The 20,268-nt window shown below is 36.4% G+C and overlaps 3 protein-coding genes across 4 annotated transcripts; all 3 read right to left on the bottom strand.

The window, feature by feature from the left end:
- Positions 1-196: 196 nt before the first annotated feature.
- Positions 197-3,726, bottom strand: efcab12 (EF-hand calcium binding domain 12). Of its 2 annotated transcripts, XM_065272688.2 has the most exons (7): positions 2,568-3,726; positions 1,639-1,785; positions 1,376-1,529; positions 1,221-1,285; positions 940-1,141; positions 641-800; positions 199-517 (listed from the first exon to the last, which is right to left on the bottom strand). In XM_065272688.2, exons 1-7 carry the CDS (start codon positions 3,027-3,029, stop codon positions 298-300), a joined length of 1,410 nt encoding a protein of 469 aa, XP_065128760.1. In that variant the 5' UTR covers positions 3,030-3,726; the 3' UTR covers positions 199-297. The 2 variants fall into 2 exon arrangements, with proteins under 2 accessions (XP_073671389.1, XP_065128760.1); XM_073815288.1 differs by lacking the exon at positions 1,639-1,785 and having other exon boundaries at positions 197-517.
- A 137-nt stretch (positions 3,727-3,863) lies between these two features.
- On the bottom strand, positions 3,864-12,119 carry uroc1 (urocanate hydratase 1). The gene is made up of 20 exons (XM_065272662.2): positions 11,980-12,119; positions 11,772-11,911; positions 11,114-11,244; positions 10,934-11,027; positions 9,795-9,854; positions 9,041-9,169; positions 8,888-8,949; positions 8,621-8,687; positions 7,872-8,015; positions 7,697-7,785; positions 7,551-7,613; positions 7,291-7,470; positions 7,102-7,199; positions 6,770-6,842; positions 6,510-6,699; positions 5,542-5,640; positions 5,360-5,459; positions 5,182-5,263; positions 4,988-5,087; positions 3,864-4,906 (listed from the first exon to the last, which is right to left on the bottom strand). Exons 2-20 carry the CDS (start codon positions 11,895-11,897, stop codon positions 4,766-4,768), a joined length of 2,028 nt encoding a protein of 675 aa, XP_065128734.1. The 5' UTR covers positions 11,898-11,911; positions 11,980-12,119; the 3' UTR covers positions 3,864-4,765.
- Positions 12,120-14,028: 1,909 nt separating this feature from the next.
- On the bottom strand, positions 14,029-18,504 carry sec61a1a (SEC61 translocon subunit alpha 1a). Its single transcript, XM_065272767.2, has 12 exons — positions 18,343-18,504; positions 17,354-17,421; positions 17,190-17,255; positions 17,017-17,095; positions 16,809-16,940; positions 16,608-16,717; positions 16,354-16,507; positions 16,112-16,272; positions 15,791-15,988; positions 15,496-15,687; positions 15,314-15,390; positions 14,029-15,236 (listed from the first exon to the last, which is right to left on the bottom strand). The coding sequence occupies exons 1-12, from the start codon at positions 18,347-18,349 to the stop codon at positions 15,050-15,052; spliced, it is 1,431 nt and encodes a 476-aa protein (XP_065128839.1). The 5' UTR covers positions 18,350-18,504; the 3' UTR covers positions 14,029-15,049.
- Positions 18,505-20,268: the final 1,764 nt, after the last annotated feature.

Genomic DNA, 20,268 nt, shown 5'->3' with positions numbered 1-20,268 from the left:
TATAACTAATAAACGTTTTTTTTTTTTTCGCTTAAAGAAATGTGTATTTTATTATCATCAACCATGATGGATCTCAGGCTGAACTTTTTTTAGTGACTTTACTATACTGCTATTACAAAAGTATTACACTAAAATATTTTTTTCTGAAAACAATCAAGCTCAATAGCAGATTAAAGTGGACAAAGCAATGATGTTCAACTTAATATGTCAAAAAACTTTGAAAGCATGCTTAACACTGTGAAAAGGGTCTTTATGTAATCTTTATTATAACCAACAGTCATAATAGCCAGCAGAAAGTTAGAGAGTGTATTTCTTGCATGCTTCTATGTCTCCAGATGTTGAGTATCCTAAATGATTTATAGGCCAGCTTCCAGAACTTGGTGCAGAAGAATGTTCAATGCACTGAAACAAAACCGATGCAGGAGACCAAGGCATCAGGGGCAGGAACAAGCGCACATGATCTTCCCTTCCAGGCCAGAAAGCATTAGGGTCTGCCCAGCCAATTGATTTCTTATTTCTATCATATATTTGCACAAACAAACACAAAATTAAATCTCTTGAGCAGAATAACCATAAATATCTAAAAGCATTGTCTTTGTCTTGAGTAAAAGAAAAAGTATTTTGTCATAGAGTGACTTACACTTCTTTATAGCTCTTATGTGGTACATATTCCACTTGATGTGCTTTGGGTGTGCTGAGGGATGCCAGGCGCTGTTCTCGTCTACTACGACCTGTGAAGTTACCTTTTCCTCCCAAGTTTGAGCTCCTAGAAATGCTCATGTCACCAGGGTGCAACATGGCTTAGACAAAGAGACAATGTCAGGTTTCTTCTTTATTTTATAAAGGTTTTATCTGCTTGTATGCAGGTGTGGTATTAATTTTTTTATGTATGTATCGAGGGATGGGAGGTTCACATTGGTCTACAGATAAAAGAGATACCTCTCTGTAGAGTGGCTTGGCTCACATTAAGCCCACGTTGTTGGCATTGCTCCAGTGCTTTTGCGTATTGTTTAAAACAAAGTCCCCTGAAACGGTTCACTTCTCTTCCCATTGGGCCACTTAGAGAAGAAGGGCAAGAGGTTTTGGTAGATGCCAGAACTCTTCGCATGATTGCTAACACCTCCGCATCTTTCATGCCCTCCTATAAACATCAGCATTCAAACTTTACAAAAACATTTGAGAAAGGGTCTTTTTTGGTTGTAATTTTTGTGTTCCTGTACCTGATCCTGATCTCCTCTGTCAAGCATGATTCCATCTTTTTGTGGATTATGTTTAAACTCAAGCACTGTCATCAAGTGAAATAAGATAAATACGCATACATTAAATATTCTATAACATCACATATTGTTGTCATGTTCATAAACACAATACATACTAGGGTTTGATCTTTGTCCGTCTCTTTCCTGATACTTTCTGCTCCAGGCCTGAATACCAGCAGCCAGGTCATCTACAGCTACCGAGGTTCCATCCTGACTATTTAAGGAGAATATGAGTTCATCCAACCTCTCAGGGGGTATGAAGAAGCCTTCCTACAAAAAACAGACAGGCAAGACATGCACATAAATGCTTTATGTATCTAATGATTTATGTTGATGTGAAATCTAAATAAATTAGATTAGAAAAATTTCATAAGCACACCTTCTCAAACAACGTACAGAGGTCTGCACGTTTTATTTGACCAGTCCCATGCCAGTCTAACAGTTTGGCGAGTTTGCAGGTATGCTTGTGCATGCACAGATACTGGTTTACTTCTTCAATCTCATGTTTGAGCATGCTCGGTGATGACTGTAATAAAAAGACAGACTTTTATAGGCAATATGGATGATCAGAGTGTCTATCAAGAGCGCCTTATTTAAATATGATGCACTCACATTGCGAAGGAGAGCTCATATAGTGTAAACTCTTAAATGAGTAATGTTATTGTGTTTTATAATGTGGCTATTTAAAATACACTTGGTGGCTTTTACAAGGTGGCTAATTTATTTCATTAATTATGTTTTATTAGTTCCCATTTGCCAGATTACATACCGCCAGAAGAACCCAACACATTGCCAGTGGAGACCAACAGAAACCATTAAAGTTTATACATTAAAACCAATACAATTCCCATTAGAATAACAATTACAATTTCTGTGATACTATTGTTAGGCCTATTTGACACCTGGTTTTCAAACACACTGGAACCCTTACTAAAATTCATCATGGTTTTACTACAAATTAAAAACATGGTTACAACTAATTAACCATGGCTTTGGGTCAATAACCTTGTAGTTTAACAAGTTTGTTTTGTATAGTAAAACCATAGTTTTACAAATAGTATTTAAAAAACATGGTAACTATATATATATATATATATATATATATATATATATATATATATATATATATATATATATATATATATATATATATATATATATATATATATATAAGCCTAGCTATACTGTATATAAGCCTATATAAAATAAAAACCATTTAATTTTGTTATGGAAATTTAAATGAATTAAAGCATATAGGCTACTTATTAAAGGTTACAGTAAATAAATAATGTATTAAGATATTCGTACAGTAGCAGCGTCTGGTGTATACATGCTTGTTTCAGGAGGGGATATCCTAGCTCGTCCCTCTCTCTCCATGACCCGAAACTCCAGATCCGTGAGGTTAGGTTTATTATGAAGCCACCTGCGCAGGTCACCCATCCCGTCCAACACTTCTCGCAATGCTTTTCGATCTCTGATCCACTCGGGAAGATCTACAAGTTTGTTTTCAGGATAACACGTCAACACCTGGAGATCAGCAGAGTTTGTTGCAGGTGTATGGGGTAAAGCGCTGAATTGTCTCGGTTGTGCGCGAGTTTTAGGAACGGTACTCAATCTATCCATCATGTGACTCCTGAAAACAATATTCTTGCATTTCTGCGGTCCTAATGAATCACATGCCATTTTAAATGAATATGTCTCGGTTAGATCGCGCTTTTTAAAGCGCTTGAATTCCTCTTCCAGCGCAGGGTCTCCAGATAAGCACTCCATTACTGAACTTGGCTCAAAAATATGCGAATAAAATTCAGTTTATTTGTATTTTAAATTATTTTATGTATTTCTTCCCATAAGATCAAACATTTCTGAAGATCATTGTAGCTGGGGATCAAAGTAGCCTAAATGGGAGGCGTGTTTACGCACGTGTATCCATGACACCCATTCTTCTTACTGAAAAGTTCGAACTCTCTCTCTCTCTCTCGAAAGCAGTCATACATTTATCCAATTATTCTTAATTTTATTCAGTGAAATAACAGCACATTTAACAAACTGGAGATTATACGGTCACACAAATATAACAAATTCACTGCAAAAAATGTTTTCTTGTACAAATACAAATTTTTCACAGACAAAGCTTAAGGTTAGTCCTTGAATAAAACACATGTTTGAGCGGTCTCAACTGAAAATAACTTGCACTAACAGATCTTAAAATATGCCAGTGACATTGATTTGTCTCAAGTTTATGAAAGATGCTTAAACATCTTAATCTAACTAAGGCTGGCTTTGTCTAAACTTTGACTGTGAAACCAGACCATTGTTTTCTGAAATAAATATCAAAGTTAGGCAAGTTTATGCTTAAAACAAGAGCAAATATCTGCCATTGGGGTAAGAAACATTAACTGAAGTAACAATTCAATTAATATATTTCTTAAAGGAACACGCCCACATTTTGGGAATTTAGCTTATTCAATGTATCCCCCAGAGTTGGATAAGTCCATACATACCTTTCTCATCTCCATGCGTGCTGTAACTCTGTCTGACGCAGCCCCAGCTAGCTTAGCTTAGCACAAAGACTGGAAGTTAATGGCTCCTGCTAGCAAACTGCTCGCGTTATTTTGTCACTTATTGGGAGCAGTTTGCTAGCTGGAGCCATTAACTTCCAGTCTTTGTGCTAAGCTAAGCTAGCGGGGGCTACGTCAGATAGAGTTACAGCACGCATGGAGATGAGAAAGGTATGCATGGACTTATCTAACTCTGGGGGATACAGTGAATAAGCTAAAATCCCAAAATGTGGGCGTGTTCCTTTAACACACTGGCACACATTTTTTTCCTATCTTCCTGTCATAACTCCTATGATTTTTAAAGATTTAAAGGGATAGTTCACCCAAAATGAAAATTCTGTCATCATTTACTCACCCTCAAGTTGTAACAAACATGTATACATTTCTTTGTTCTACTAAACATTAAATATATTTGTAATCCAGCAGGAAGCATGAGCACCATTGACTTCCATAGTAGGATAAAATACTATGGAAGTCAATGGTGCTTCAAAACTGTTTGGTTACAAACATTGCTCAGAATATCTTTCCTTGTGTTTTTGCAGAACAATTTATACAGGTTTGTAACGAGGATAAGTAAATGATTGAGAATTTTTATTTTTGAGTGAACTATCCCTTTAATATCTTAGGTAATTTTGCTTCTGATACTGAAAATGTTAGATATTGGTACTGGAAAACAAGACAAAAATAGCACATTTTAGATTTTAAATTTGAACCAATTTTCAGGCTGAATTTGAAAAACCCTTGACCAAAAACACAATATGTATTACATCTATGCACCATATGTTGTGTGTCTAAGTAGAAATGAATATAATAGTCTATAAAAGCATTCCATGATAGATGTATAGATTTTAAATGTATCTCACAATCCTGATTTTTGATATAACTTTTATCAAATTATTCACTTGTACTTCAATGCATAATCTTTGATATAACATTTTAGATTTGAATTTAGCTCTGTAGTGCACGGTCCAGAATGTGTTCATCCTGTACTTTGTAGGGCATGGTGACTCTTAGCTGACTCTGATCCTCCATGGTACGCTGAATTGTCTCATAAGCATTAGAATTGCCAGACCAACATCTCCGTGCCACCTAATAAAACACACATGATGTCACGATATAGAAAAAGGACACAGAAACACACATTCACACACTAACATATAGGCTACTCACCCCATTAGAGACATCCCAGTTCAGCATTAGTCGAGCTCTCTGCCCTGCTTCTTCAGAACCGTCCAGAACCAACCCAAAACCTCCATTTATCACCTCCCCCCTAAGTGATAATAAATCTTTTTTAAACTTTCCTAAAAAATGTATTTGAAATGATTGATTTGTTTTTATCAATAACCAATCAAATCCCTCCTTACCATCCAACCCCCCCTCCATTATGCAAGGAAACCCATGTGGCACCACGAAACGCATCACCTATGCAGTTCTGCACTGCCATGTCTAAAACAAAAGCCCATATATAAATACACAAAGTACACAAGTAAAGGGGGTTTGTGTAAGCGTGTATATTGAGATTATTTGTGTGTCTGTGAGTACCAGCACAAAATGCAGAGCCATCATAAACATTAGAGGTCTCTCTGAATGGGCTGTCTGTTCCACTGACATCATGGTGATCTCTGCTGATCACTACTGGGGCCTGAGGGGATAAAGCACACCATTACACTTGTATATAAAGATATCTATAAGAATGATTCATAATTCAACGTAAATATCTTTACCGAGACTCTTCCCTTAGCAATGGCTTGGTTTATTGCCAAGGCAATGGATACTCTTCCTCTCTGGTCCGAATAGAGAATGCGGGCCTGAGAACCCACAACCTGAACACAAAACGTAATTTAGTAATTCAAACATAATCTAAAGATTCACAATAGATTTTAAGACAGCTAAACATCCTGTAGCTCAATTGGTAGATCATTGTGTTAGCAGCACAAAGGTTATGGGTTCAATTCTGGGGAACATACATACTGTATACATTGAATGCACTGTAAGTCGCTTTGGATAAATGTGTCTGCCAAATGCATAAATGTAAGTTAGGGCAATGGGCCTTTAAAGGTGCAGTGTGTAAATGTTAGGAGGAACTATTGACAGAAATGCAATATACCGTAATGTACCATTTTGCGCAGCCATGTCTCAACAGTAACCCTAAACAGACAAACTGCTCTCAGACGACGGCATGTTTGTCCTGTGGCGGCTACCGTACCTTTTTTACCACTGCGTACGAAACCGCATACTTCCATAATATATAGACGAAGTAATGCTTTTCGCCTACTATATAGTACGGAAAAAGGCTGTTTCGGACGCAGCGTATGTGTTTCATAAAGGATGGGTGAGTGGTGGAATTAGTCGTTGGTTGCAATTCGCAATATCACCTCTAGATGCCGCTAAAATCTACATAGTGCACCTTTAAATCAAGATTCGTAGATTCTATTTATATCATAATCCCAAAAAGTGTTTTTCTGTGATGTTTAGGTTGTATTGGTCAAATGTCTAGCAATCCACCAAATGTGAACGTTACACAACTATTTACTATTATGTACAAGCATATCATATGTTGATAAGATAAAAAAAAATGTATGCACATGCAAGTTAATGGAACACAAAGTCTACTGCGACTACTCCTTATCAAGCAAAGCATGTATTTTTATTTATGGACACACTACTGCATCATTGTGTCTCTATCCCATACCATCTTGTGCTTCCCAGCCTCATGAATCCAGCGGATATTGTCGGTGTATTGCTGTCGAACACGTTCGTTTACCGTAGTGCTTATCTCTTCTAATACAGCAGCGGCGATTGCGTCAGTCTTAGCCAGGTCAGCAGGGTCACCAGAGGTACAGACCCAGCGGAACGGCCCAAAACCAAGTGAAAAAATATCTCTACAGAAAGAGACAAAGATCAAAACCTGCATGTTTGCGTATGTGTGTTGGCCTGCGGGTTATCACTTACCCCATTATGTGTTGGACGTATGAGGGATACTTAAACTCAGTAGCTCCTCCTCCTTTCTTCTCCACCTCCGCACCTTAGAGAAAACAACACATTTTTGTATTTTTATGCATGCATTTGGCAGACGCTTTCATGCAAAGCAACTGACAGGTACACATTTTAAATCAGTATGTGAGTCCCCTGGGATTAAACCTATAACTTTTTAGCTGTAGCTATTGGCTATTCAGCCACCTTTTTAGAAATAATTGACTGTTTCATATATGTTTTGACATATATGAGCCAATTTGCGGTTTGTTTTGTGTATGTGTGTTTACGTCAGGGTTTTTTTCACTTGCCTGCTCTTTGAGCCTCTAACAGAAAAGCATTGCCATAATCCCAGAAGAACATCCCTACATCTGAGAGTTTATTGATAGCGTCCACCTGCCTACGAAGACTACATAAGGGAATACAAATAGTGTTTAATGCAATGAAATGCCACTTTAAGTTGTGATACTTTAGCTTTCATAAAGTATTTTGTTGTGCACCTCTCATGTACTAAGTTTTTGAAGTGCTGGGGATCTGCGTTCATAATTTGATTGGCTTGTTTGAAGGTTAGTTGCACTGGGTAATATCCTCCACTGAAAGGGTTATGAAGTGATGTCTGATCGGAACCCAAATCCACCAATAAATCTCCCGTTCGCACGTATTCCTCGTACAGCCTTTCCCTGAAACAATGCACCTTTATAGTAAACAAAAGATAACTTACAAGTGAAAGCAAGTATAGGGTGTGTGGTACAGGACTTACCAAAGATCCACAATGTTACCATGGTAACCTAAACTCAAAGCAGTCTTTGCCTTTTTGGCCTTCCTATGAGATTAAAGATAAAAAAATTTAATATATGTCTCTTTGTCTTTATGCTTTGTTCAGTGCATGTTTTTGCGATGCTTTACCTGATGCATTGGATGCAGTGGTTTAGGTCACTAGTAACCTCCATCAGCCAGCCTTGCTCATGTCTTTTCTTTAAAGGAGCTTCATCAACCTACAGATTGTACAGATGTAATCTTGCACTTAATATACCTAAGATGATCGAAGAATAGTGAGCATTAAGACAAATCATCGTCTCACTTCAGCAATGACTCCGATGCAGCCAGCAATGACGGCAGCCTTCGCTTGTGCTCCGCTCATGCCACCCAAACCCGAGGTCACGAAGACACGCCCCCTCAAGTCACCGGAACCCAGGTATCTCCGACCGGCATTTAGCACTGTTAACTAAACAGACAGATTGATACTCATTTAGATGTTTTTTTCTTCAAGTAAACAGCATTTAATTTAACTGAAGAACTATGAACCATTTAAAAGTTTGGTTTCTTAAAGGGATAGTTCACCCAAAAATTTTAATTCTGTCATCATTTCCTCACCCTCACAGTTAACATAAATTTCTTTGTTTTGCTGTACATAAAGGAAGATACTTGTAATCGAGCAGAAAACAGGGGCACCATCGACTGCCATAGTAGGAAAGAAAAATACAATGCAAGTCAATGGTGCTTAAGAACGGTTTGGCTACAAGCATGGCTTAAAATACTTCCCTTTGTTTTCAGCAAAACAAAGAAATGCATACAGGTTTGGAGCAACTTCCGGGTGAGTAGCCTAAATGATGACAAAATTTTCCCACTATCCCTTAAAATGTTTTTCATAAATTATAACCTTTTGATCTACAGTGAAGGTTTAGTGTGAACACATTAATTTCTTTCATTGCAAAAATTGTGTTTTAAAAAAACTTGAATTGGACAAAAAGTTAAAGAAAAATCTGTAAATATTTCTAAATTTAACAATAAGTAAGTGACCCTAAACTTTTGAAAATAATAGTTTTTCACCATGGTGCCATGGACGATGCCCTGAGGGCCGATGTAACAGTAACTTCCAGCGGTCATCTGCCCATACCTGACCATACAAAGAGAGAGCCAACCTTAAAATATACAGTACTAATATACACACCTACAGTTTGTACAGACGCCTAATGACAATAAATTGTATTGTATTGTATTTACCTAAATAATATCAAAACTTTTATAATAATATTTAATAATATCGTTTGTAAATCTGTTGTTGCATTGTGAAATTATCAAAGAGAGATGTCTTACATGGTAATGCCCAGAGCAAACATCTTCTCATATTCCTCTCTGGAAGAATAGTTTGGAATAACCTGAATTCGAATGGAATGAGATGTGGTAAATTGCTTTATAAGTAAAAAAAAGAAGTCAAATAAACAAATGTAAAATGTGTGGGTAAATTACCATGCCATTAGTTATTACACAGCGTGGTGAAGAGGGGAGACTGGGAAACAGACCCTGGGGATGCCCGCTGTACATAACAAGGGTCTGCTCTTCAGTCATGGTGCTCAGATAGTGAAATACCAGCCAGAACTATGTATACAAACACAAACTTTAATTTAAAATACAATATTGTATACAAAAAGCACATTTGATTTATAGTAACGTAAATTATTAGGATTCTCAGGGTGATTAAGTCCATTCAAACTCATTCATATCCCATTTTCCATAGTATAATGCACCGATAGGATTTTTGGGGGCCGATACCGATATTAACACTTGTATACAATCCTATACAGTTGGTCTATTAACTAGTTTATTTCTGAATCAAATTATTTTTACTGAACATGGATTGGATCTAATTAACATTCAAATGACCAACATAATAAGAGAGGTACAAATTAAGCTAAAACAAATATAATAAGACAACATGACAACGTTCAAAGGTGGTTTTTGCTATTCAGCATTTATTTTATTAACAACATTAACTCATTTTTTAAAAATATATAATGGATTTCTTTATGCAGTTAATTAATAAACAATCGTTATCGGCCTTTCTCGTGCTATTGCCGATATGCCGATGGTTTCAAATTCATCAAAAATCTGCCGATACATCGGTGCATCACTAGTATATTCAACAACCATCTGGAGTAGACATTGTCCAATGTAAAACAAATAACATGCTTATCATTTCTAAAAATCACTTTCACACATTTACCTGAGCCCAGTTGCTGAATACCTGTCCGTTTCCTCCATACGTCACCAGCTCTTGTGGAAACTGAGAACAGAAATATTACATTTGAAACAGTATTAATTGTATTAATTGTAATTGGCCTAGTTAAGTAAAAAAAATTTTTTTTTAAAAAATCACTTAAATGTCGATCTTAATTAAATCTAAAATGTTTTTGGACATTGCTCTGTGTGTTAGGGATAGAAAACTGACATCTGCTGGTTTGTGGAAAAATTTTGAAAATTATACTTAAAGAAAAAAATAGTGCAATAACCAAATATATCTAATAGAGGTCCATAGGGACTCATTTCATTGTCTTATATATATATATATATATATATATATATATATGTATATATATATATATATATATATATATATATATAGTGAAAATATATTTAAACATTTTGAAATACATAAATAAATTGTTTGTGAGTATGATATGGAAAGTTTGTTCCACTTTTTATTTATGCTCCAGGACCAGACCTTGGTTAATATGTAGAAATTTTCAGATTTATAATGGATTTTTTTGACAAACAAAATAAAAAATTTCATTTTCCCATTTATTCAAAACTTTTTTTTATTTATTTCCATTCATTTTCAATGTGGGATCATTTTGACCCAAACCCCTTAAAGGAACAGTATTTAAGAAATGTATATCAATTAATCATAAAATGGCCCTGATATGTCACTAGACATTAAGAATTAATTTTCATTTCAAATATTTATATCACTGACATCAGTGGCCTGGCAAGGATATTGTCATTTAAAAAGTGGAGTTGCAGCCCTCAACTGATGTTTATGTTGTCATTTTGCATATTAGCAATGGCCACTAGTTGTGTGATTGCAGCACCAGTTTTAGCCACAAGGTTTGTGATTCCAATACCAGTTTTGGCCACAATCCTACAACCTGTTCCTTTAAACAGTAATTTATTTTACACACCTTTACACTAACAAAATCAATCCCAGTTTTTTGATAGATTTTGATAGATTATTTAAGAAAATAACAGACTTTCATGCCCCTGAGATGAAGGTAACACTTTTAAAAAATGAAGGAAAAGTCCAGTGGGGTCCCCTTGGACCCCAAACACTGATTAAGGGTTAAACTAAATCAAACGTATACATACCTGCGCTACAGCAGGATCCAGATTGTTCATGATCATAAGCATAATGGCAGCTGCTTGCTTTGTTTTACATGGGTACTGATCAATGGGATAGGCTCTAAAACACACACAAACAGTCATATGTCAGAACTGTTTAATGCATAACGGTGTTTATGCAAGTATATGTGATTATTTATATTATACCTCATGCGGAGTGCAGGACAAAAGCGATACATGTATATGTGTCCATACTGTCTGAGCTCCTGTGCAAACTCTGCAGCCAGAGTCGCATGAAGAGCATGGGGAAAATATCTCAAAGCATTCTTCAAAGCCAGCTACAGAGATAGAGATCCAAAACATGGATGAGTTTGGCTAATAATAAAGAGCGGTGAACTGGTGAGATTGGACATTGAATGGTCATGATGCAATCAGGGGACAAAATATTTTGGTCTGTTTACCGCCTCTTTCACTAAACATTCCTGTCCTGCTCTCTTCTAAAGTCTCTTATCTTCTATAATAATTGACAGGGCTCACAGTGTATTTAAAATGATTATGCCATTTTTTTTTTTTTTTAATAAAGCATGTTAGCCATTGGTGAACACTGAACAGACCAAAATAATTGTGAACAGATTAACAAATACATATAACAATACATATATAATTATTTCAAATTTTTGGGGTGTATACACGCTTACAAAGAAATTAAGTTGATCTGTCTATATTTCTAAAACAAAAGTAAATGTTTTAAAAGGGGTTCTCCACAGTGATGCCTTAACAAAAATTGTCAAAGGTTCTTCACAAAACACTTAAACACTGTTCCAGCATTATAATAATATTATTCATAGCAGATGTGATGACCCACCCGTTCTTCTGTTGCGGTGAGGTTTGGAGTACGCACAGGTGCGTGAGGTACGCTGGGGTCCCTGCCATGGTTTGGTGGAAGAGGATCAAGGGGAAGTCCTGCACAGATCTCCTTAAGACTGGACATCACACCTCTGTATTCTTTGGAAAAAGTAAGGAATGAAAGCAAAGGAAATAAAACCCAAAAGCTGAGACTTACAGATACTTACAATTTGTCTCTAAATGTATCAATTAAAGTCGTACGTTCCTGTGTTCTGCTGCAATCACCATTGGTTTCATGTGACTGCTGGTCTACTGACCCTCTAACCTCCTCCCCATCACCTCATTGGTCAGTTTTCTTGTTTCTTCATGTAGGCCCATCCAATAAAATCAGTAAATATATCTGTCAGGTAATCATTGAACAAGCAAGACATGATGTGGCAAGTACCACATTAAACAAATTTGATTAAAAAACACACAATCATTCATATAATTCATAAATCTGTAACAAAGGAATAAAAAAAATCTAAAAATCTTTATTATGAAGGGTCAAGAAGTTAGAACATGGTGAGTTTAAAGGGATAATTCGCCCAAATGAAATGCTTTCATCATTTACTCACCCTCGTGTTGTTTTAAAGTTGTATGAGTTTCTATATTCTGCTGAACACAAAATAAGTTATCTGATAAATGATGGCAAGCACACAGTTGACGGTACCCATTAACACAAACAATGTTTTAATACTTAACACATGCTTGTTTACGAGTATGAATAAAAAGGGTTCACTGAAATATAATAGAAATAGTTAAAGGTCCACTGTGTAGATTTGTAGTGGCATCTAGTGGTAAGACATCTAGTGGTGTGAATTGCAACTAACGGCTAAGTTCACGGCACACCCCTCCCTTTCAATGCAACGATAGCCGACACAGGACAGGACAAAGGATGTTTTATGTAGATTTAACATACGCAGTATTTTTCTCACTACGTTTACACACTCTAAAATTGGTTATTTTTCACCCATAATGGGTAAATATTGAACAGAACACATGCTGGGTTAAAAATTACCCAATTTTGGGTTGATGTTATGCAACCATGAAATATAATAACCCAGCAGTTGGGTTAAAAAAACCAACAACATTGGCTCAATTTTTACCCAGTGGTGTGTTTTGTCCAATATTTATTCTGTCAAAAATAACCCAGCCATTTTTAAAGTGAATGATATGTATATTTTATCTAACTTTATCTACTAACGAAATATTTCTTTACCTGTATGACGAAGATTTGAACGGTTCTGGCTAGAGGTGATACAGCCACGGCCAAATCTCGCGAGATGTTGGCGCTCATTTCGCGGTATTTGGCCGTAACTGTATCCCTTCTTACCACAATCATGTGATACTCCTCTCTGACCGCGCAGACTCGACCTAGAAGTTGTAATACTGTCACCCGCAGCACAAATTGTGCATTGCACCCAAAACTGTACGGTTTGGTGTAATATGATTTCAGATTTGGGGGGGAGCTTGTTGACATGGAGGGCTTCTTTTTGTTTGTACTTATTTATAACACAAATTCTAAAGACATTTAGCAGGAGCACAGATTTTCTGGTCATTCGTTAATAAGATATTAAATTGCAAACTGCTTCATTAGTAGCAATAATCTCTTCCTAACCACAGTTCATTTGGCCATGCTTTCAACTCACGTTATCAAATCAAACATGATGACATCATGAACAGTCAACAAAGACCCAATTGTCTACTTTCAGGTTGCCTGTTAGAAAAATTAATCTTTTGAGTGAATAATTCTTTTTTTAATTATTTAAGGGAAATTAGGACTTCAAAATTATTTAAAATTATTCATTTTTTTTATTTACGACCTTAATTAATCTTAATTCTGCTGTTTATTATTTTTTATATATTTTTTCATTTTCCCCTTTCTTTCTCTTTTTGTCCTTTACTCTCTCTGGTTCATAAATATCAAAACTAATAAAAAGCAAAAAAATAATAATACTACATTTATAATAATACTAATATATATATATATATATATATATATATATATATATATATATATACCCAAGTTTAACATTTGGAATTTAAATCCGTTAGAAGTTTCCAGCTTTCCCTAATGAATGACAAAATACAAAATTTTTCCAAAAACAAGAATGAACAATCAAACTTTGAAATGTGACAGGGTCCAATATCCGAGCTTTGTTATACACCTTCAAATAAAGAAGTTTGCTTTAGAATCTGGTTGAGTCAGGAACCATTCAAGGTAACACAATCACTTCTCCCAAAAATGAGTTTTATTGAGAATCATCAGTCTTCGCTGAATATATTTGTTCGGAACATTTCTTTTTACATAGTCCAAAAAAGAAAAGAAAGACTTTTATTTTACATGGTTGCGCACTGCATTAAATGTCATATATACAGACACCCAATGACACAGTAAAAGAGCCTTATTTTGAGTAATTGGGGTGTAGGTGTAACCAATTCAAATATTTCTGTTTGCTCTCACTAAAGACCAAGCCCTTTCAAAAACAGAAATCCTTGCTGGCTATGTGGTAAGATGTATTCTGTACAAAAGGATTCTAGGGTTAAACGTATTCACATCAAAATAAAACACGCCTAGGGTCTGACGGCACATTGGGCATTGCATTTCTTCTGCTGTGATCCTGCCTTGTATAAGCTCGACACATCATTCTGCTGACATGAAACCAAACACCTCTGATTGCTTCTCAAATATTCAAAAATGACTTAAAAACAACAACTTTTATGATTGAATTTTGTCAGCCATTATGGACACACAAAAAAAAAAAACAAGCGTCAGATTCACAAACAAGTCTAACAAAGAGAGACTTTACAGTAGAAAGGGTTTTGTGGGTCGAGACATAATTGGCAGTGTCGAGTAATCATCACCCAACATTAGCAATACTTTCCGGAAAACCCTTTCACCAGGCTTAACTAGAAACAGGCATGAATGAGGGTAAATGAGGGGATTCAGCGACACTTGGAAAAAGAGAAAGGACAAACCATGGAGAAGGAATTCTTAAATATTCCTAGCCAGAGCTCACAGAGTCTACCTTTACGTCCCATCACTGACTTTTAGAAAAGTTTGTCACTTCTGTCTTTTCGGAGAACATACCCAACCTAAACCAGCTACTTAGAACCCTGTTCTCCCAAGACAGCACTGGTGACAGACCATTTTGAATGCCTAAATTGCACCTTAATAAAAGACAACAACAACAATCATAAAAATAATAAAAAGGTGTGTCAGCAAGTTTGTGTGAGAATTTCGAATGTCTATGTTTAGAAGAGTAGCGCTCCCATGCTGCCGACTTCACTCTGTTCCTTTACAAATATTTCAAAGTACTGGTAGATGATGGTGACGGCCAATAGGATTCCTGTTCCAGAGCCAATGGCACCCAAGAAGTCAGCCATGACCGAAAGGCCTCCAATACACAGCCCACCAAATGCAGCCGCTGTGGGGATGTACCTAAATAAACAAGCCTTGAGGTTAATTAAAATTCGGACAGTTAAGTACTTAAATGTCAAGGTTATGTTGTAATTCACCTGTTAAGCTCATGAACCATAGAGGTCTCTCTGTGACCCCTCATCACCATCTGCTGTTCTTTCAGCTGCTTTGCAACCTGAAAAAATGCAAACATTACAATCACATCCAATACGCAAAAACATACTGCTGTCTCACCCTCTTTAGGGTTAACCTAGTCACAAAAACTCAATTAGAAACTTACATCTTTGGCAGATGATCCAGAAACTTCAATCCAAGTCTTGGAAAAGAAGGCACAGGATCCCAGCATGAACACAATGTAGATAACAGCATGGACTGGATCATCAAGCATTGTACCAAATGTTTCTGGAGGAGACAGATAGTAACAGAGCCCACCTACGGGGTAGGCACGTGATGGGCCACCAGATGTGGCATCCTATAAAACAAAAATACATTTAATAATCATGTTGAATGTCTGATCTGCTTTCTATATACCGTGTCTTATAAGAAGGGTTTATTTATTTAAATCTGTCACTTACAGACCAAGTCCCAAGGAGGTTGACCAGGAAGTTCCCGCTGAATCGGGTGGAGAGCATTTGGGAGATAACGTAAAGGTTGGAAACCAGTGCTGACTGCAGGATGATGGGAATGTTGGAGGTGTAGAACAGCTTGATAGGATATGTATTGTATTGTCCACGATAGCGTGCAGACTTGATGGGCAGGTCAACTCTGAAGCCCTGTTATTGAGTAAGCAAGAAAAAGAAACTATTTTAATACAATAAGTGTATGCACTTCACTGATTACTGTGCATGTTACATTTGTTAAGGTTAAAGATCATAAGACTTGATTTAAAAACGTACCTGAAAATATATAACCACAGCGAAGACGAAGACCGTAGCAATGAGGTTCATGAGGTTGGGCAGATTTTGTCTGTAGAAGGCCTCTCTCAGGGCTCGCACTTTATCGGTACGAGTGGCCAGAAGGTGGAAAAGAGCAATAATGGCTCCCTCAAATTCAGTACCTGTATGTACAGAGACAGAAAGATTCAGTCAAAACCACCAACACAACAGTTTAAAAGAAGATTGTTTTCTTGAACACGTACCTCTTCCTGTGTTGACAGTGGTTGGGCTGAAAGCTTTCCATACGATTGTCTCACAGATGTTGGTGGCAATGAATAGAGAGATACCGGAGCCCAATCCATAACCCTTCTGAAGCAACTCATCCAGTAGCAAAACAATCAGACCCGCCACAAACAACTACAGGGAATGCACAGACAACTTTAGTCACATACTTATTTATATGTACAATAATAAAAAAAATACTAATACTACTTAATATCAAGATATCCTCGCTCACCTGAATGATGATTAGCAGACAGATGCCAGCACCCATCTCTGAAGGGTCTCCATACATTCCAGTCATGACGTACACAATCGCCTGACCAATGGTGATGATCATACCAAACACTGTAATGTAAACACATTCATTTCATGCATATGATACAACATGTAACAGGTGTATAAATATACACACACACACACACATCAGTAGACATACATTTCTGAGCTCCATTGAAGAGCGCTCTGTCTTTAGGTGTGTCTCCAACCTCAATGATTTTAGCTCCAGCAAGCAGCTGCATGATCAGACCAGATGTCACGATGGGAGAGATACCCAACTCCATCAGAGTACCTGAAACGCGAACAATTTTAAGCTTCAGTCCTTGTAATATTAAAGTTAATGCTCATAGTGGTCTGACATGGCTTACCTCTGTTGGAGGCCATGATCACTCTCATCCAGTAGAAAGGATCTGCCGAGTCTGAAGACATGATCCCAAACAGAGGGATCTAAAAAAAAAAAAGGGAAATAAGTACCTCTTAATCAGAACCTCAAATTAATCTTTTAGTAAAGTTTTAACAAACACAACAGCATTAAACCCACCTGACAGCAAACAAGGAAGATGAACAACGTGATGGCCGTCCATAGTACCTTTTCTCTAAACTGGATCTGAAACACAAGCATAAGAGAATTGGTTTAAGAGAAAATAACTTGATGTGAGTCGCTAGATGAATCTACTTAGAAATACACTGGGCGCAGTCACTTACCTTTCTTTCTGGTTTCTGAATTTCAGGTAAAACTGCACAAAATGGTTTAATAACCTCCAAAAACTTGACTGGAAATGGAAGAACAGGAAATGATTAGATCATAAGTAATACAAACATTGATTATCTCATGTATCTCAATAGTCAATCAATCTACATAAACAGCGTCTATTTAACCTAAAGCAAAACGTTAAATATGTTGTAACTATATTTATACTCAAGTATATAATATTAAAGTAAATAAAGTAAAAGAAAAATCTAGTAATTCCCAAATCCAATGTTGTGATACTTGGGACACCAGCAGGAAGATGCTGGCCATCCTAAAGCGTCGTCATCATTACAGTAACTACTCAACTAAGATTCAAATCTCCGTTTTATTAAAAAATCTTTATCACACATCTTAAAGGACAACAGACCCAATAGTATACCGACTTCGTCATGCTTATATCATAGGTATCCAAGAATTTGGCAAGTTTGTAAAGTACAATTTAGCTCAAACAGCTAGTATCCAGCTATCGACCTTGCTTTGCTAGCCACTATATTATGTTTGACAATTTTTCGTAGATCGGTCAATACAAAACTGTAAAAACCAGCAGTAAATGTTAAACGTATTAATATATATAACGTTACCTGGCATACTTGTGAGTTTTTTTAAATAATAAAATAACAAACAAACGTTAAAAGCAGGTAAAACATGCTAACGCTAGCTGCTCGCATCCATTCAGTAACGTTAACTATCCGAAATGCGTAAACCACAATTGATACATATTACAAGTGAAGACATATTTTACAAGAAGTAACTGTTAAATGGCAGATGTAACTAAATCTAAACGTACATCATCAGTCTGATCTCAGTTTTACATCAAAGAGAACTGTCCGGCTAACGTGCTAATAATGCTAACACAACTCGAGTGCAATATAACAGAAACACTACAGATTAATTAACTGTATGAAACGAATTACAAACAAAAACTTTAAAACGCTTTACTTACTCCCCATGGTGACGGTCGGTCCACCGAAATCACGGTCGCTATTTGAAGTCCAGGAGCTGTTAACGTAAAGTCCAGCTCCACCGCCAGGGAGAGAGAGAGAAAGAGAGAGAGAGGGATGAAGGGAGGAGAATCGCTTTAGAGACACGTCAACACTACACCGACTGTACAACACGTCAGAACAGCCGCGGTTGATCTTCTGTTTCAAGTCTTGTGATTTAATCAGGCTGTAGGCCAATAGGCTTCGACCAAAACATCTCTTATGACACACAACGTATTCTCCACGTCGATGTATTTGTTAGTTTACTGTTAAATACAAAGTAAATACGATTATTTACTTATTAATCTTAATTTGAAACATAGTTAACTACTACTTTAGTTATTTTGTGTGTTTGTTTTTATTCAGTGGAAATATATTGCACAGCATTACCTTAAGTTAAAATTCAGCAAAGCGTTCTAGTTGGAAAATGTACATTGTAACAAATTGTACAAAGTATGCTTATTAAATAAAGCTTAATGTAAAAACGTCGGCTTCAGAGACGCTAAACAATAAATTATAGATAAGCTACTTCCGGTTAAAATGTATGACTGTGATTGTATGTTTCCAGAGCAAGTGAAATGATGTCTTGTGTCATTTCATTGCTTTGTAATATGGAGAGAAATATTAGTATGCGTATGTAAACAAAGCATGCACATTCAAGAAAGCCAATATTGATTGAAGAAACATGTAACTTTTTCAGGAATTACACATGTATGCAAAGTGTAAGACATATTTTTATTTCTTTTAAACTATTCAAGTGTGTAAATATGTTACTTTTGTATTTATTGATTTTTTTCACTTACATTTACATTAGTTCATGTGAACTATACCGTTTTTTACCAGTAGGTGTCACTGAATCTTCTTAAAACAGTCCATCAACGTGCTGTTGTTCACACGATATGTAACCAATAGAGGGCCCCCACATGCTTTGTTCAAACTTTTAAAAAATTTTGAATCTACTTCTGTCTTGACTTGCATAAATAACTGTGTAGTGTGTGGTTTTTTTTTTTAAGTGAATCCGTTTGCACAGTGTACATTCACTTATGGATATGTTGCTGGATATATGCAGGGCTTTTATCGATTTTCTTGTCTTTATGGACATGCAGACATTTGTTTGTGTGTGAATCATTAGTGCTAGTGTTTTAATGTGAAATTAATAAGAATGCAAAATGCAACGTTACATGCCAAAGGCCTATATTAGTTTTGATAAAAGTATACATAGTTCAGCACGATAACACCTTTGAGTTGTGCCGATTTTGGCAAGCAAACGTTGAAAAGTCTTCAACCAGACTGTAATAGCTGCACTTACATAACTGAATTTGCCCTTAGAGGAGAACATCGAAACAACACTTTGCCAATTTGATATCTTGTTTCATAATAGATTGTAGATTTGAGACATTGCCAGTTCTGACAATGTCAGACTTTGTTCAGCCATAACGCCTTAAAATATCAAGGGTGTCTGACACACATAGCCTATCTGCGTTGATGTATTATTTAAAGAGCACCTATTGTCCGATTCACCTTTTTACATTTCCTTTGGTGTGTGAGTGTGTATTAGTATGTGTTAACGATTTTCAAAAGGTACAAACCCCAAAGTAAACGATGATGCGAGTTATCGTCTCTAACGTAAATCTCTTTTCTTGTACTACAACAAACACACGGATTGTAGGCAACAGTTTACTTCCTTGGATTGGTGATGTAGTAAAGACCGACATTATCATAATTCCTCCCGCTTCGGACTCACAGCCTGTAAGTTAACCTCTGTTAGCATTGCAATGTGACACAATCTTACAAACATGGTAAGGAGCGCCACATTTCCGGCTGATGTCAGAGATATTCAGGCCAATCACAACGTACAGATAAGCTGGTCAATCAGGGACACAGTGCCT

The sequence above is a fragment of the Paramisgurnus dabryanus genome, chromosome 7 (assembly GCF_030506205.2).
Source record: "Paramisgurnus dabryanus chromosome 7, PD_genome_1.1, whole genome shotgun sequence".
Lineage (NCBI taxonomy): Eukaryota > Metazoa > Chordata > Actinopteri > Cypriniformes > Cobitidae > Paramisgurnus > Paramisgurnus dabryanus.
This window is presented reverse-complemented; position numbering and strand designations above follow the sequence as displayed.

Excerpts from the sequence above, each read along its gene's own strand:
- sec61a1a (XM_065272767.2), bottom strand. Across the intron at positions 17,256-17,353 it reads TTCAGAAACCAGAAAGAAAG|ATCCAGTTTAGAGAAAAGGT; the intron begins GTAAGTGACTGC and ends CTTGTGTTTCAG. Across the intron at positions 17,096-17,189 it reads TCTTCCTTGTTTGCTGTCAG|ATCCCTCTGTTTGGGATCAT; the intron begins GTGGGTTTAATG and ends TTTTTTTTTTAG.
- efcab12 (XM_065272688.2), bottom strand. The coding sequence starts at position 3,029 with ATGGAGTGCTTATCTGGAGACCCTGCGCTGGAAGAGGAATTCAAGCGC. Across the intron at positions 1,530-1,638 it reads TCTGTACGTTGTTTGAGAAG|GAAGGCTTCTTCATACCCCC; the intron begins GTGTGCTTATGA and ends TGTTTTTTGTAG. Across the intron at positions 1,286-1,375 it reads CGGACAAAGATCAAACCCTA|TGCTTGAGTTTAAACATAAT; the intron begins GTATGTATTGTG and ends ACTTGATGACAG.
- uroc1 (XM_065272662.2), bottom strand. The coding sequence starts at position 11,897 with ATGTCCAGTCTTAAGGAGATCTGTGCAGGACTTCCCCTTGATCCTCTT. Across the intron at positions 11,245-11,771 it reads TCACCGCAACAGAAGAACGG|CTGGCTTTGAAGAATGCTTT; the intron begins GTGGGTCATCAC and ends CTATCTCTGTAG. Across the intron at positions 7,614-7,696 it reads CACTGCATCCAATGCATCAG|GAAGGCCAAAAAGGCAAAGA; the intron begins GTAAAGCATCGC and ends TTAATCTCATAG.